The sequence below is a fragment of the Macaca fascicularis genome, chromosome 1 (genome assembly GCF_037993035.2).
Source record: "Macaca fascicularis isolate 582-1 chromosome 1, T2T-MFA8v1.1".
Lineage (NCBI taxonomy): Eukaryota > Metazoa > Chordata > Mammalia > Primates > Cercopithecidae > Macaca > Macaca fascicularis.
Window position 1 is genome coordinate 74,218,389 of NC_088375.1, and position 18,947 is coordinate 74,237,335.

Genomic DNA, 18,947 nt, shown 5'->3' on the forward strand with positions numbered 1-18,947 from the left:
GCACAATACATAAGAGGAAAGATTGATAAACTGGACCTAATCAATCTCAGCAAGACCCTGTAAGAAGAATAAAAACAGCAAGCTACAAATAAGCATCAAATTAGAAAATGGGTAGAAGACATGGGGAAACATCACTGAATAGGACACATGAATAGTAAATAAGCACATGAAAATATGCTGAACACCATTAGTCATTAAAGAAATGCAAAATAAAACCACAGTGATATATCGTCTATCAGAAAGGCTAAAATTTTATTTTAAATAGTAATAACACCAAATGCTACAAAGGATGTGCACAATCTGGAGCACTCATATGTCACTGGTGGAATTCTAAAATGGCACAGCCACTCTGGAAATGAGTTTCTTAAAACACTACACATGTAACTGCCATACGCTATTGCACTCTTGAGCATTTATTCCAGAGAAGCGAATATGCATATTAACAAAAACATCCACACGAATGTTTTAACTTTGTTACAACTCAAAATTAGAAATAACCTAGATGTCCTTCAATGGGTGAAGGGTTAAACAAACCATGGTACCCACATACCATGGAATGCTATGCTCCAATCAGGTGGACTATCAATACCCTTAACAACTTGAATGAATCCCTATATAATTATGTTGAGTAAAAAAGAAAGAAACGATCCCAAAAGAGTACATATTGTGTGATGCCATGTATACAACATTTTGAAAAGACAAAATTTTAGAAATAGAGTACAAGTGAGTGGTTGCCAGAAGTTTGGGACACCTGGGGCAGCAGTAGGGGAAGGGAAACAGTGGGTGTGGTTATAAAAAGGCAGCTTGAGGTGTCCTTGTAGTGATGGAACTTTTCTGCAACTCAACTGTGGTGGATAAAATTTTTTAAAAATTGTACGTATCTAAACATATACACATAGGAATATATGAAAAATGGGAAATGTGAATAATATGGGTTATATCAATGTCTATATCCTGGTTGCAATATTGTACCATAGTTATAAAAGATGTTACTGATGAGAACAAAGGAGTGAAGGGGACATGGGATTTCTGTATTATTTCTCACAAGTGCCTGTGAACCTACGATTATCTTTAAAAAAAGTTTAATTAAAAATAAACAAATAGGTGGATATGTTTATGTCATAGATTATGGTGATACTTTCATGGGCATATATTTATCTTTAGACTCATTAAGTTGCATACATGCCACATGTTCAGACTTTTCTATGTCAATCAGACTTCAGTCAAGTGATTTCTAAAATATGCAAACCAACAAGCACTACCTGTAGTAGGCCTCTCCAAGTTCAGTACTCCCCAGTTTTCAAAATGTATGGGGTCCTGTGTTTCTCTAATATTTATAAATGTGTCTTGCCACCTACCTTGTTCTCAGATTGTTGCAGGTATTTCAGAGGATTAAATTATAATGGTCACCAGTTTTCTCAATATGTGTTCCCATAGATTTCATCTCATTTGCAGCTAATTCCTTTGATTGTCCTTTTCTACCTACCTTGTATTCAACCCAAACATTGAACACAACCGCTTATTATAAATTCCCTAAAGTGCCAGCACTCCAAAACGGTTACATGGAACATTTTGGCCAAATAACTGGAATAACACAATGGGTTTATAACCCAGAAAACAAACAACCTAAAATTACCTACTATACATCCATAATCTAAACTTTCTTGGTCACCTCTACCACAGTGCAGTTGGCGTGAGCTGACTCTCTTCCTCAGGTTCCTTGGCTTTCCATCAAGGAAAACATGGGACTTGAATTTTGTCCCAAATCCCTAGCTATGTCACATGACTTCCATCTTTCCTTCCTCTCCTTCTTCCTTCCTTTCTTGCTTTCTTCTTTCCTTCCCTCTTTCTTTTCCTTCCTCTCTCCCCAGGTTGAAAACAATTGAACACTAAGCATAAGCAAAAACGAACCAATTTTTTTTTGTCCTTTTAGAACATACTGTTTGACTTTTTTTCAGAATTAAGTCATGTGATCATTAGAGGGCAGAATGAAATTGCTGTCTGACATAAGACATTGTATATAGTTATATACGCATATTTATAAATACTAATAATTTTTCACAGTTGCTAAATAACTCTAAAATTAGCTAACCTATTAAAGGTTTTCATTCTTGGAAAAGTTGTCTTAATTTTTTTAATGTTGATTACTCTGTCTTTGGCTCATATGGATATTTAAACTTGCGTTGAACATATGCCCTTATTATGCATCCAGGACACTACAGCTGCATAGAATACTTTTGAATGTTGCACTTTACAGAGAGAAATGCCAAGGGAAACAGTAAGGAAAAATAAAACTATTCAAGTCCATGTTTAAATAAAGTCATATTCTCCATTCCATTACTGAGTGATACATTCCATAGGCCAAACTCTGCCCTAGGTTATATGCACACTGTTCTTTCTGACATTAGTGGGAATTGTTCATGTATAACTGAAGGCATCAGTTAGCCCTTTGGGCACAAAAATGACTACCCACAAAAAAAGCAAAAATAATTTAAGTCTTATTGTATTTGGCTTTTAGGTGAAAATGATATAATACAAATGACAATTCCATTAGATAATACAGGTTTTCAAAAGCACTACCATCAAATTCCAACCATTACAAATTTGACAGAATTACCATAGTGGCATTTTCAAGACTAGAGGTTGTTAAAAAAGAAATAAGTGGACATTGGAACATACTCTTCTATTTATAGCAATTTTCAATTTTAGTAGTATATGTAATATATGTCCAATATGATATTTGTATATTTTCCTTTTACATGTATTATATACTTTATAGCTATTGGCTGAGAAACCACCATTTTCTAGCAGAAATTATTAATTGCTAAATTCTTCTTCAACTGTCAGTTTTCAAGTTTAAATGTTAATTTATTCATGGCTTGCTGTAGGTCTTGATTGGAAGTGTTTCCATAGGGAAATTTTCACTGAACTTAAATTTTTGCTATAAAATATTAGACTGATAACATTCAGACTGGCAAAAGGTAAACACTACGGTGTGACTTGTGATAATCTTCTTACACACACTAGCTAAACAAAACTCTTTTTGAGTATTTACATATATTGTGCATACAGTAGTCCCCCTTTATCCATTGAGGATATGTTACAAGACTCTCAATGGATGCCTGAAACCGTGGACAGTACTGAAGCTTATATATGCTATGTTTTTTCCTATACATACATACCCAAGATAAAGTTTAATTTTTATAAATTAGGCCCAGTAAGAGATTAGCAATAACTATCAAAATAGAACAATTATAACAATATATTTTTTCAGAATTTCAAGGACAGAAGATACATTCTTACACTGTATTTCTTAGTAACTTCAGCATACGATCTTTTTCTTTTGTTTGTTAAGTTGAGAGTGTTTACCTTTTCACTTAAAAGAGGGACTTTATGGCTTCTTGGCATAGCCAAATTGCCAGCATTATTATTATTACACTTTGGGGCCATTAAGAAGTAAAATACAGTTTCCCTGAACACAAGTGACAACTGTGATACAGCAACAGCTGATCTGATTACTAAGAGGGCTACTATGTGACTGAAGGGCTAGGAGCATAGACAATAAGGAGAAGCTGCTGGACAAAGGGATGCTTCACCTCCCAGGCAGGAGGTAGCTGTGACCACCTGACATGTCATCACACTACACAGAACAGCACCCAATTTAAAACTTATGAATTGTTTACTTCTGAAATTTTCCATTTGATATTTTCAGACTGTGGTTGACTGTGGGTAACAAACAACAGAAACAAAACCAAGGATAATGGAGTTCTACTATATACTAGTGGCTACACAGTTTAACAAAAGCTACTAAATAGATTTGATTAGAAGCAGGTGAAATAATCACCACAAATAGAATAAATACCTAGGAATACAGCTAACCAGGGTGGGGAAAGATCTCTACAATGAGAGTTGCAAAGCACTGCTCAAAAAATAAGAGATGACACAAACAAACATCATTGGTCTGTGTGACATCTCATGCTCATGGATAGGAAGAAACAATATTGTTAAAATGGCCATAATGCCCAAAGCAATTTACAGATTCAATGCTATTTCTATCAAACAAGCAATGACATACTTTAAAGAACAAAAAAAGAAAAACTGTTTTAAAATTCATATAAAACCAAAAATGAGCCCAAATTGACAGACAATCCTACACAAAAAAGAACAAAGCTGGAGGCATTGCATTACTTGACTGCAAACTATACTACAGGGCTACAGTAACCAAAACAGCATGAATACAAAAACAGACACATAGACCAATAAAAAAGAATAGAGAGCCCCAAAATAAGGCCACCACACCTATAACCATCTGATCTTTAAGAAAGCTGACAAAAACAAACAATGGATAAAGGACTCCCTATTCAATAAATGTTGGGATAGCTGGTTAGCCATATGTAGAAGATTGAAACTGGACCCCTTCCTTATACCATATATAAAAATCAGCTCAAGTTGGAATAAAGACTTAAATGTAAAACCCAAAACTAAAAGCCTGAAAGAAACTCTAGGCAACAGCATTCTGGACATAGGAAATAGGAACAGCAAAGATTTCATGACAAAGATGCCAAAAGCAATTGCAACAAAAACAAAAATTGACAAATGGGCTCAAATTAAACTAAAGAGTCTGCACAGCAAAAAGAACTATCAATAGAGTGAACAGACAGCCTATAGAATGAGAGAAAAGGTTTGCCAACTATGCGTCTGACAAAGGTCAGATAGCTGGCCTCTATAACAAACTTCAACAAATCTACAAGAAAAAAACAAACAACCCTATTAAAAAGTGGGCAAAGGACATAAATAGACCCTTTTCAAAAGAAGACATGCATGTGGCCAACAAGCATATGAAAAAAGTTCAACATCACCGTCCATTGGAGAAATGTAAATCAAAACCACAATGAGAGATACCATCTCATATCAGTCAGAATGTCTGTTCTTTAAAAAGTCAAGAAACAACAGTGCTAGTGAGGTTGCAGAGAAAAAGGAACGTTTAATATGCTGATTGTGGGAGTATAAATTATTTCAACCATTAGGGAAAACAGTGTGACAATTCCTCAAACACCAAAAAGCAGAACTACCATTATACCCAGCAATCCCATTACTGGATATATACCCAAAGGAATCCAAGTCATTCTATCATAAAGACTCATGCACATATATGTTCATTGCAGCACTGTTCACAATAGCAAAGATTGTAGCCACCCTAAATGCTCATCAATGGTAGACTGACATTTTCTTTTGTTACACTCTTTTTAAATCCACCAGGGCAGGAAGAAAGAAAGAAATAATGCTTGCGCCCCACCTAGACCAAAGGGGTATGGGCATCAGAATATTTTTTACAGTTTTCCAGTAATGCTAATAATTTCTATAGTTGATAATTATTACCCTAAACTGGAATCTAACTCATATGTGCTGCATATTCAAAATCTGATTCTCTTCCAGTATTTCTGTTTGGGAACAAGAAATCACTGCACCTACAATTATATAAGCCAGAAAGCTGGGATTCATCAACTCTCTTTCCCTCAAATTACACATTCCTTCATCAACACACCCTTTAGTTTAATTCTTAAACTTCCCTCAAAGCTGACCACTCATTTACGTATTCACTATTGTCTTCACGATCTAAGTAAGTAACACTTACGTCTGACTTGGGCCATGAAAATACCAAAACAACCCTTCTCACTTGTCTTCAGGCAAACCATTCTCCCTCACTGCAGCCAAGTAGTCTTTAGGAAAAGATAATCTGTGCATGTCATACGTTTTCCTTCATTACTCTCATCCCTTATCTCCTGTCCTTCACATAAAACATTTCAATAGAGTCCCATTTAAAAAATCTTAACATATCCAATGATTCTCTTTAACACATAGCCTCTTCCTACTGTTCTGTCCTCATTTCACACCGTGTCCCAGTTTGCCAGCTACACTCTAACCACCTTGGTCTTTTAGTCTATGTAACATATTTCTTTTTACACAAGGGCATTTACACTATTTGCTATGCATTTATGGAACGTTCTTATCAACACTCTTTGCCCAGTTGGATCCTATGCATTCTTTTGAATAAATCTTACAATCAGTTGAATTGTGTCCCATCAAAAGTCATACTGAAGCCCTAACCCTATGTGTCTGTGACTCTGACCTTATTTGGGTAGTGTCTTTTCACTGTCATTGAGTTAAGATGAGTCCTACTGAATTAGGAAGAACCCTAATCCACTACAACTGATGTCCTTATAAGAAGGGAAGGCACACACGATCAGAGGAGAGGACCATACGATAATGGAGGCAGAGGCTGCTACAAGCTAAGGAGCATCAAGGATTGCCGCCAGCTCTGTTCCTCATGCGGTAGGTGGTGGCTACCCTGGGCACTCCTGCTTCCCTTTCTGGGTTCCCAACCTTGCTGTGGGCAGACAAATCCCAGGAGGTAGCACAGTCACATACTCAGGTGTCTGTGCAAACACCAGATGCTGGAAGAGGCAGGGAAGGATTCTAGAGGTTTCAGAAAGAGCATGGCCCTTCTAACACCTTGATTTCGGCCTTCTAGCCTCCATAACTCTTCAATAATGAATTAACTATTGTTTTAAGCCACCAGTTTGTGATAGTTTTTTAGTACAGGCCTAGAAAACTAATATACATATTCAATAACATTTACTCAAGGAAGCCTTTCTTGACTTCAGTGGTTTGACCAAATCATTCTTCATATGATCATGTAGCACTTACCACAATTATAATTTTGCTTTTATTGGTATAATTATTTGATTGCTTATGCTCTGAACAGACTGTAAGCTCCATCATAGCAGGAAGTTACACGCTATAAAGTGTTTTAGCAGACATTATTTTCTTTACATATTCAAATTTATGGTGTAAGCTAAATAGGTCAAGTTTGTTTGTTTCCAATTTGTAATGGGTATCCTAACATTTTGAGGAGTTACATAGTTTTCCCAGGGTTACACAATTTTTTACTAAAAGGTCAAGAATTAAAGCCTTGCCTTCTGCTTAAATATTACATTTTAAAATCACATGCCAAAAATGCACAGAGAATAATTACTTTTTTACTTGGATGGTTTTACCTCTTCCATAATCAAGTAGCAGTTCTTCCTTCTTTATATTTTATCATAATAAGGGTTGATTCTATATGGCATGGGTCAGGTGATCAGACTGGCTTAAGGGAAATATTCTTTCTTTAAGCCATTGTAGTCTATCCCAACTGCCATAAAACATGGAAATATTGAGTAGAACTTTATACAAAATTACATTCTGTTGTACAGTTAAACTGCTTGTATCAATGAAGGGCGTAGTTACAAAATACATTTAATTATTTGTATAAATCATATAAATATCTGAAGCATTACAAATGTTTATATTATAAATATGTACAAATATGTATAAATATACAAAATTACATTTACATTACAAATATATGTTTTCAGTTCTTTTGGGTTTCTGTGCCATTTTTTTTTTCAGTTTGGAGAATTTTAAAAACTATTGTTTAGATCTGCTCAGTGACCCAGGTTCATGGCAAGTTATTATTTTTAGTTTAAGGTCAGAGAAACTTGAGACTATAAATGTAGGCAGGTAGTTTAAATTTCCTAAGGCTAATATTTTAAAATCTCTATAATGGAGATAATATAAGTCAATGGCATATAACTATTATTAACACTATATGAAACATATTACAAGTATGTCACTATTTCATTGTATAACTGCAAGTATGTAACATGTTTCATATAGTGCACATAAAGCAGTGATTAATAGCAGCTATGATAATTTATAACTGATTGTTTTGAAAAACTTCATTATATTCTATAGATCTTAACTTATTTTAAATAACCCAAAACTATTCAGCTAACCTGAGCTGTTAACTCAGCTGGGTAGAAATAAAGAGAAGGCTTTGCACACAGAAACATTTAGCACACACATACATGCATACTTACACATGCATACACACACACACATACAGTCAGAGTTGAATGCAATGATATATTAAAGAAGTAATATGGATTGAGATTCTCTTGGAGTGGGAGTGGGGCTGGGATGTTATTCTTATGAGAATTCTATGCCCTAGAGCTTACTGAACTAAATGAGGAGGCTTCCATAAGGTGACATGGTTGTTTTATGTTCCCTCAATCAATAGGAACACGGAAACACCTTTATAAAGAGTGCACATGGGCATACAGTTCAGAGATTAATTGAGAGACTTGGTTTATCTATTCTAACAAATGTTGGTTAAATTGCATTTTCTTTTCCTCCAGAACCATCAATAGATTTTCTTTCTTAGATTGAATACATAAATCAAAAGAGCATACTTCATGAACAAACTATGATTATGAAACTCCTATCCTTCATCTATTGATTCCTAAAACTTTATTTACCCATGCATTTTTTTCTTCATTGTATCATATTAGAACTGCTCTTTTTCACACTATTGTAGCTAGAGTCATCTATGGCTCTTGAATTGTCAATGTATCAATGAGCCCTCAAAATAGCATAGAAGATGTGAACAAGCCCAATGCTAAATCATTTCTTGGTTCCACAGCTGTAGTATTTCATCAGCTTCAAATTGTAGTAATTGTCTTACTGCAGTTCTGCATAATTACTAGAAGGATGACTATACTGATGATTCTTTGATGCTATTTGTGCTATAAAATGTGTGGAACTGCTTAAGGCAAAATATATTTTCAAAGAAAACCGTAAAGTTTTACTTTTAAATGAAATGCCACTAAACACATCGACTTATTTCCAAATTGTTTTACTTACCAATCCATAACAAAATGCTAAAGTAAATTTTTTTACATATTTCAAAACTTTTATAAGAGTAATCAAAGGAAATCTTATAACTACACCATGTGCTGATTCAATATGAAAACTAAGCTTTAAAATTTTGCTAATATTATCAGTGTTCCCTATATGATAACAAAAAGTATGAATTGATTTTTTCTAGTTTTAGTATAAAAGATGGCATAATGAATTTTAGCTTGATATAATTTGAAATAGCCAATATATTAAACCCCAAATTAAAATTTCAGTTGGCAATCCTACAAGATTGAAGTCCCTAAATGAATATTAATTTAAACACTAATCATTTTCCAACAGGTTGAGGCTTTAAAATGCTAGTTGTAGAATGAAAGCTGTGAGATTCATTACCATAGCAATATTGAGCATTTTGTTTGTTTGTTTGTTTGTTTAGGAAATTCAATTTCCAATTTTGGTATGTCTGGATGTCCTGGCATCATTTCCCCCAGAGATTTAATTATTTAAAACCACGTTTTTCTGATTTTACTGATGGGAAGCTGTTACCAAGTGAACTGTCTGAGATAAAGCATAAGTTGAGATCTGCTAATTAATTTTATGTCACCAGGTATAAGCAAACCAGTATAAAATCACTATAAGCAGCAAAGTAAAATTCTGGTTTCTGGGCTATTCCACGAATAGAGTTGCATGTTTTAGTTTTACACATGCACAGAAACACACACATTGTATAAATTCATCAATTTGTGGCCATTTGGAAGATGGCTGAAAATACACATATACATAAAGTGCAGGTTTGTAGTTTGAAACTTGACTAAACAAGATTATTAATCATTTGTTCTATCCTATGCCTAGCATGATAAAAGTCCCTAATCCCCAAATTAAATGGAGTTTAGATGCATTATATGATCATTCAACAGTAAGATACATTTTGCACTAAAATATTTTTTCTGCAAATGTTCTTGCAGTTATACAATGGAATAGTAACAAGCTACATTTCTCTATATTTTGTCCATAAAAGCTAGCAAAAAAAAAAAACCCGTTTTTGTGTAAATACCAGACAGCATGGGAGAAGACAGAAGAATAGACTGATCATTGGTTAATGAGGCTGGCTCTGTCACTTACTATCTAAATAACCCTACACAGCTCAACAGCTTGCCATACTTTAATGACTTGCGCTACACTCCACTTACTTTTTTATGAAGAATTCAAGAGGCCCTCATTTTGTTCATCTAGTTCAATCTTTTTATGTAACTGGGGAAACTGAGTCAAATGACTCAGTTTGAGACGTCGAGACGGGCAGGGTATAGGTGTGAGCCACTGTGCCCAGCTTCCATTACTTCTTATAACAATATTTAAGCAATTAGTACATTCTTTATTAGACAACTATCATATGGATTCCTATAAATTTTATTTTTAAGACTACAGAGTAGCATAACCTAAATCAGATTTCCCAACTCCTAATCTCCTGTCCTTCCTGTCGCTTTTTTTTTTTTTTTTTTTTTTTTGAGATAGGATCTTGCTCTTTCATCCAGGCTGGATTGCAGTGGCATGATCATGGGTCACTGAAGCCTTGACTTCCGGGTTTAGGTGATCTTTCCACTTTAGCCTCAGCCTCCTGAGTAGCTGGGTCTACAGGCATGCACCATCACACCTGGCTAATTTTTTTAGGGTTTTTTTTGTAGAGACGAGGTTTTGCCATGTTGCCCAGGTTGGCCTCGAACTCCTGGTTCAAGCTATCCATTCACTTCCACCTCCCAAAATGCTGGGATTACAGGCATGAACCACCACACCTGGCTTCCATTACTTCTTTTAACAACTTTTGAGCAATTAGTACATTCCTTATTAAAAATGTAGGTGGGGCACTGTGGCTCACGCCTGTAATCCCAACACTTAGGGAGGCCAAGGCAGGTGGATCACCTGAGGTCAGGAGCTCGAGACCAGCCTGGCCAACATGATGAAACCCTCTCTCTACTAAAAATACAAAAAATTAGCCAGTGTGGTGGTGGGCACCTGTAATCCCAGCTATTCGGGAGGCTGAGGCTGGAGAATCTCTTGAACTCGGGAGATGGAGGTTGCAATGAGCCAAGATCATGCCATTGCACTCCAGCCTGGGCAACAAGGGAGAAACTCTGTCTCAAAAAAAACACAAAAAACTATAATATGGATTTTTATAAATTTCATAATACCTTAAACATATTCAGACTAGTGTCCAATATAAAGGAACCTTATATAGATCTCCATTTTAGAGTAAATAATTGTTCTTCAATTTTCATTTGAGTATATCCAGATTCCCATAATGCTGGGTACCCCTCAAATAAGTGCTAGATGATTAAATGACAGATCTGAATGGTTCTAACATTTTGTGACTGTCTAGTTCTTTAGTTTTAATATAAAATTCAGAAGAGTTTAAAACTTATGCAAAAAAATAAATAAAAGAGTGTACAAATCGAAAAGGACAAGTTTTCTCTTGATAGTCAAACAGTTATGAAATAAAGCAGTCTCATTAAATCATAAGTACTTTAACCTTTTCTTGAAAGAAGGGAAAGATTTAAAGATTTATGAAGAAATTTTGCCTAAACTAGGAAATGACTCATATTTGACATGTATTGAAATGATAATGCTGATTTCAATAGGCACTCTAAGAGCATTTTATTCCCAAGAGAGTAATTCAGTCATGGTTACCTCTCTGCATTTAGATTTTAAACTTTCTTTGTAAAGCTTTTAATGTACTACTGCCTGCCAAAACATGGCACAGTTTCACAGATAACACAAAATAAAGGCAAGTAAAGAGGATTTTTTTGTCATTGTTGATACAAAAATATGCAACAAACGTATCTATTTGGCATCTTCTGTAAAGATGGCATTGTCTTTGACAGTTTCTATTTCTACTTTTGTAATATTAAAACCCAATTCCATAGGACTGGTCAGTGGGCAGAATGGAGAGCTCAAGACAATGGAAACTTCAAGACTGGGACAAATCGGTCTCCTATCCGTTAACTACTGAACACATGGAGAATAAGCATTGAGAGTCTGAAACCATCGTGGCCTATGGACAAGCCTTGATGTCAGACATGACGTCCCCTTTGTATATCATTTCAACTCTAGTTGTGTATGAAAACACTGACCCCTGCCAATCACATTTGCTAAACTCATACCTTAGTATCTGAAAGCCACATAACAATTATCAAGACCCTCTGAGGATGCACACTCATTATCTGCTTCACGATTTTAAAAAAGTGAGAAATCAAAGATAATTTTTATAAAATGAATGAGTGTGTAAGTGTCGTCTAGTTCAAGTGAGGTTCACATGAGCCACTGGATGGATGCTCATATGAGAGCTCACACTTGAAACTGTGGTACCCAGCACCCCGAGTGACATGATTTGGCTCTGTGTCCCTGCCCAAACCTCATGTCCAATTCTAATCCTCAACGTTGGTGGTGGGGCCTGATGGGAGGTGATTGGAACATGGAGGCATAAAGCACTCATCAGTGCTTTAACACCATCCACCTAGTGCTAGTCTCCTGATGGAGTTCTCACGAGACCTGGTTGTTTAAAAGTGTGTAGTACCTCCCCTACCCTCTCTTGCTCCTATTCTGGCCACGTGAAGTGCTTGCTAAGCCTTTGTCTGCCGCCATGATTGTAAGTTTCCTAAGGTCTCTCCAGAAGCTAAGCAGATGCCAGAATCATGCTTCCTGTATAGCCCACAGAACCATGATCCAATTGAACCTCCTTTCTTTATAAAAAATTACCCAGTCTCAGGTATTTTTTATAGCAGTGCAAGAACAGACTAATACACCTGGTTTGAAAGGCAAGTGTGGCTTTAACTGCATTGGGCCATTCCAGTGCCCTGAAAAAGCAAAAGGATGAACCGTGCCTCTCTTCTGGAGACTGTAAATACCAGACATGTCACAGCTCTCTCAGCCTTTAGCAGCTTCTAAGGCTCATACAAACTGTGGTTGACAACTAAAATAGTAATATAACACCTTTTGAGTGCCTCGAGTGTAAAGTTCATTAGTTCTAAGGTCACTGTTTTAATGCAACAGACACATTTTATTCACATCATCAGTTGCTATCTGAGAAAGACAGCTGTAAAAATCAAGCTGGGGTATTAATACAACCATGACAAGTAAAATTAGTACCAGACATCAAATGAGCCCTTACACATTTTTAAACAAAAGAGAATATACTAACCCAATAAAACAAAAATTTTCTGAGGATATTATAATTACAGACAGCATTGTCTTTAAGTTTCTGTGAGAGCTTTTACAGCAATTTAGGGGGAGGAAATGCTAATATATCAAGAGATACGTCATTAGGTCATTTAAATATTTTTCTTCTTTAGTTATCATTTATACACACCTGAAATCTAAAAGATACTGCTGGAGATTTTGTGAGTAGATGCCATTTAAAGGAGAGAAAGGAAGACAAATCCTTGTGTTTAACCAAATGTTAAGTATTTTTTATTTTACTCACCTGCACACTAAGATGAATCCATTTCTTCACAAGAATTCTCTCCAGTGTCATTACTTTTATTGGAGGTTGCAAACCATTTACTGTGCGATAATAAAACATGGTCTCTTTCTCAGATATTGTAAGTTTGAACACAATCTGCCCATCTACTGTCTTTTCAATAACACACCTTAGGAAGCAACCAGAAAAGAGAGAAAAGGTCAGCATCCAACCAAAAAGGCATGCTAAGGTATTGTGCAGTTACAGTGGTGTTAAAATGACCCCAAACTTTGCTCAAAATGGTATACTATGAATAAGTGCCTGAATGTCATTATATTCAATGCAAGCTTTATGCCAATGAAGAAATTCCTTTATTTCAATAACAATAGAATTCTTATTTACAATATATTCCCCAAAGCCTCAGCACCCTTCATTAAAGATTCATGATGGAAACTAAAGTGGTTGCATCATTCCACAAAACTAACATTTAGGCTATTGGCTCATTAGTTCTCCTGCTATTTCTTTTAGAGGAAGTGGTGCAACACACTACAGGCCGCTTGAGTAGTCAGTCATCAGTGCAAATTTTTCTTTTTTTAACGTAAAGCTAATTTAGTGTCTATGGAAGGCTCTAAACTGGTAGCCATGAAGTCAGAATCGCTCTATTTAATTCCTATGGTGAAATAAAGAATGGACAGCTATAGTCTCTACTCACCCCATCAACTGGCCCAAAGCCAAAGCCAGTGTCTGTAAGATGACTGGCTACCTCTCTATGACCATACAGTCCAACTGAGGCACTGAGATCATGTTAAATATCTGAGGTGAAAGGTCATTCAGCCTTCTGGAACACAGTGAAATACAATTTTGAAAAAGTAGAAGAGTTTTCAGAAAACTTCTAGGTCTTGTGTCAGGGAAGTTATCAAATTATTTTAACTTATCTCTATCTTTATTAGAGTGACACAACTTTCAGACCTTGGATTCCTTTCTTCACATGGTTACCTCCTACTCAGCATTGGCATCTGAATGATTATGCTTGGTCCTGGCACCCTTCTTCTGGCTCAGGGTTGGTTGAGGTGTATCACTTTGTGCTCCCTTAACATACTGCGCTGCCTAGGTAATAGCACTCATCCATCTGTACCCTCCATTAGATCATTTAGATCGTGAGTATTCTGAGGATACACACAGACACCTAGTATACAGTAGTCTCTCAAAAAATGATGAGTTTGTGATAAAATTTGGTAGGAAGTATCAGAGAGGCAAAGGTATAAAATTGAGCCAATCAAGAACTGCTGCTAAAGATGGTTTAAAGCTTTCCTTAAAGGGCACGTTTCTCACAGATAATTTCTTCTCACTTGCATCTATCACTTGCATCTAATTTTTCCTGTGTTGGGAGGTAAGAATAAGATTATAGAACACTAATAGTCCCTCTTTTACTGTCACAATTTTACTATATTTTGTATGTATATTTGGAATAAAGTTATAAGTGCAAGTATATTTTTAATTTAGGCAAATAGATTTACATGAAATAAAAGTTTTATATAAGTAGAAATAAAAGTTTTATATAAATTCTGCAAATTGTATATTTAACCCTTCAGTAGTTGAATATTTCTAATTTACTGAAGTGAGTTTGTTTTTATCCCTACCCATCAGGTCTTAACCTGAAAAGAGTTTGCCCTATTCATTTTTCTTCAGTTTAAATCTACGAGTGAGAATTCGACCATTACTCAAGAATGTATTTACCAAATGCAGACTTATTTCCCCAAGCTTACTGAAAATGCATTTCTTAATATGTTATTGATTATCTTCCTTGCTATTTTGTTTGCTTGTAAACATACTAGCTTTGGTAGATAATAAATGTGAGAGGAAGGCAGGTAGCAAAATATTTAGGAACTGGATTTATTCTGCTCCTGAATAAACAATAATTGGATAATCCATGTTTTGTTTGTTTTACTTATCTAGTGCAAACACCCCGAAATTCCCCCAATTCCCAAAGGTATTTTAATTTTGAAAATGGAAACGACCTTGATACAAGGAACTCTCAAAACCATTAACCATGTTCTTCCAACCCTGTAAATACTTCTCTCTCTTATTTATACAAAATGATGTCAATAGAAGATGAATTTGGTACAGATATGCCTCTACAAGCTCAGAAGGATATTTTATCTTAGCCCTATTTGTCGAAAGACAATGTTTTAAGACTCTTCGGATACTAATTATATAAACTGAGTAGCTTGAATTTACTAGAATTTCAAACAGTAAGAAAACAAGGTTTTCTTTGAGGAGAGATATAGAAATTGGAATGGTTTGTGATTAATTTTCTGATTAATCCAAATTTAAAACAAAATGAAGACATGCCAACTTTCACTTGGCAAATTGAAACTAAACACCAAAGATATTTAAGTCATATTTGCTTATGAGATTGTAATACTTTTCTGGTTTGTTTCACAAGTTTTTAGATATCCAGTCAACGCTGTCACACAAAGAAAATGTCAAGAGAAAGGGCCAAAAGCCCTCTAGGAAGACAAAAGATAAGCAAAAATTCCTCAAAATGATCCTATATATTAAAATCTTCAAGTTGGCAATAAATATTTAGGAGAAACTCATTAGATATCAGCTTGAGAACAGATTACAGAATGAAAACTGGTGATTAAATAACAAAAATGGCAGTAATAAGACCCAGACTCATTGAAGGCATTTCTCTGGGATGAACAGCATGAAAGCTTTTGAGAATCTCTCACATTACCTACATATTTCTTAACTAATTAGAAAATGAAAACACCACAAGATAAATAACTAAAAGCTGTATTTTTTTAGAGATGGGTTTTTTTAAATATATTCAATTTATATTACTGAACATCTTCCATGAGTCAAACAAGACAGCTCTTCTTAGGGAAACGAGGATGAAGAAAACAGTCGCGAGGCCTGAGAGAACTATATGGCCAATGAAAATGTTATACCCTAGTAAGGAAATGTTATTTATATAAACCCAGATCAAGATTTTGAAAATATTAATTATGTGCATTGTGAGTTTCCAGGCCTTAAAACTCACTCTGAGTCTGGTTTAGGCTTTGGAGGCTAAGACCAAAGGTCAAGCTAAGCTATAGAAAATAAATGATTCCTGCACAAACACATTTGCCTGCAATCAACTATTTTAACACATTTTTTTTTGTCATGGTCTACTTCAACCATAGAAGAGAAAAAAAATTAAATGGGGAAACAACTAGAAGAGTTAATCTTCAATAGCATGAATTCTATATTGTTAGCCTCCACTTCTGGTTTGGAATTCAGACTGCAATGATCTTCACTACTACTGGCTTTTGGAACCTAGGAAAGCTTATACCCACACTACTACTTACATTACACCTTGTTGCTCAGGTTTCAACCATACAGCTAAAGTAAATGATGCCATCAGCCTTGGAGAAGGAGGAGAAGAAAAGCAGTTCTTGTGATTTCCAAAAACAAAACTTGTAGAATTGCTATGGGAGTTGGGATGCAGATCATTCTTGTCCGGTGTGATGCAGCTGAGGCCTGCTGAGAAAAGGGCAGTGTAGGTAGGGTGTGAAGATCTGTATGGGCAATCCTGAATACAAAACCGCTGGGAACAGAACTGAATACTTTCAGCAGCAGCAGAGCTATGACAAAAAGTGCTTCTGTCTGGGAGTCCACATACTGCTTGCGTTGGCACGATGGAAACATTCTTGAAAGCTCCCACGTTCTCCAGTCTTGGGAAAAGACCTCGTGAGTCAGCCAAGGATATCGAAGCAAAATAGGCAAAGATCAACATGTCAATGACCTGAAACAAGAAGCCAGAGCCCAATGAAAGAACTGGGCAATTCATGTTTACAGAAAAGCATTCTCCTCCTGATAAAGCATTCCTAAAGAAATAATCAGGCCCACGCCACTTGCCAGCAGTTCTTTAAAGCAGGGTACTTTAAGTGATGTTGCGATGCTCCATTTTCTGGAAACTGCAGACACGTTTTCAGAGTAAGGTAATACCAACGATGTTCTTAGCAATGGCAAAGACATGAGTAGCAGCTGGTATCTGGGAATCAAAAACACAGATCATCAAGGGAAAGCTGCTGCATCTTTAAAACTGAAGCTCATCCCAGGCATGTGGACTTTGAGCTCCTAGAAGCAACACTACTGAACTTCTCAAAAAACATTTTGAAGCACAGTGCTCAGAGTAAAATACTCATTCTTTTGGTAAATCTCTTGATTGTAATGGGCAAATCAAGCACTTTATAAGTCCACAGGACAACCAGTAATATGTATAACCAGTTACATATATATAACTATAAATAATGTATTACACATACGGTAAGTTTATGTTGTTACTTCACCCCAGGGAATTAGCAATAGCATTACCAGCTCTACTTAACAAGGAAAAGAATCTTGTAGATTTTCTTTACACATGCACTGTACATTGTAACCCAGAGCTAACTTGCAGATACTCAAAATAAAGCTAGCAAAGCACTTTGGGCCTTTCCCCTTATCCCAGCATGTACAGCAACTTTAAGCTCAGAGTAAAGCTGATTAGAAACCCAACACCATCTGTCTGTCCTATTTAAATATTTAGCAAAATGTTTGTGTTTCCTCATATGACTATGAATTTGTAGGTTACATATGGATCCCTAATATTGTGCAAGTAATTGTATTGATAAATAAGCTGAGTTACCATTTCTTTATTGCATTTCAACCAGTCCCTTCAGTGTGACAAATGGCTCTTCAACAGGACCGCTGTCCCTTGTTGCCTGGCAACGCTGCTGTAACCCCTGGTTACTCTTAGCAAATAGGCTGTAGCAGCAGGAATGCTGGAAGGAAGACTTGGGTGCCCAGGTAAAGTATTCTGCACAGCAAACACTTGGTTACCTGAAACTCAGAGCGTAGTCTGCTTGGTGGCCCTCTTGGAACTGAGCTGCCCAACCTTTCCGCTGGTACCTCAAGCAGTGGGAGGGACCTGGATGGGACCATGCATACATAATTTTAAAGTAGCAGTACACCTTATCCTATAATCCCCCCTCTTGCCCCTCCTCTTTCCTGCTCTCATGCACCTTAATCCATTTAATTCCTTAATCAAAATGATCTACCACTATTAAACACCACACAAGGAATAATTTCCAGTGTTCTTTCTTTTTGGGGGAGAAGAGGATACAAAATGGAATTCTAAACTTTTATGTATTGATGCTCCCAAAGCTTGGCCCATCGATAGAAGTTTCTGTTGACTATTCAGTTGTTGCTGTATCTTTCACCCAGGATACCCTCTCCATAATACACGTTTCTTTAGATTACGAGTAGCATCTGATGTGATCTCTAAATGTTGGGTTTGGAAAATCAGTGACTTCAATTAAACTAAACAAGCAATGGAATTGCTGACTTTTTGGCTGCTTAATTGGATAGGAACATGTGTGTGTGTGTGTGTATGTACACATTTGCCGTCAATTCTATAGAGTTTCAATTACATCCAAAACTCTCTTCTCTGCCATCTGGGACATCTCATCCTAGGTGAGAAATATTCTAAACCAGCTAATACTTATAGCTTTCCCTTAGTATTGTAAAAATGAAAAATTTGTTTGGGAAATAACTGGTCAACTGTGATTTCGTTCTCTATAAGTTATCTTATTTATAGTAATGTTTAGAAATGTTTTATGGTGTTTCATTTTAGTAAAGCAGCCAGAGACAAGCCAACATTGTTCTTTCTCAGATTCCCTTTTATTTCTCTCCCAGAAGAGAGCTGGAAACCACAATCCATTTATATAGCAAT

At 35.9% G+C, this 18,947-nt stretch overlaps 1 protein-coding gene across 1 annotated transcript in view; it reads right to left on the bottom strand.

Annotated features, from left to right (window-relative positions):
* Nucleotides 1-18,098, bottom strand: part of USH2A (usherin) — an 800,507-nt gene extending 782,409 nt beyond the window's left edge. The window contains exons 1-3 of the mRNA XM_005540847.5: nucleotides 18,056-18,098; nucleotides 16,543-17,228; nucleotides 13,214-13,379 (exon numbers count right to left, since the gene is read on the bottom strand). Of these exons, the coding sequence (XP_005540904.3) occupies nucleotides 13,214-13,379; nucleotides 16,543-17,024 (648 nt within the window). The 5' untranslated portion in view covers nucleotides 17,025-17,228; nucleotides 18,056-18,098. The remainder of the gene's footprint in view (nucleotides 1-13,213; nucleotides 13,380-16,542; nucleotides 17,229-18,055) is intronic.
* Between the last annotated feature and the right edge of the window lie 849 nt (nucleotides 18,099-18,947).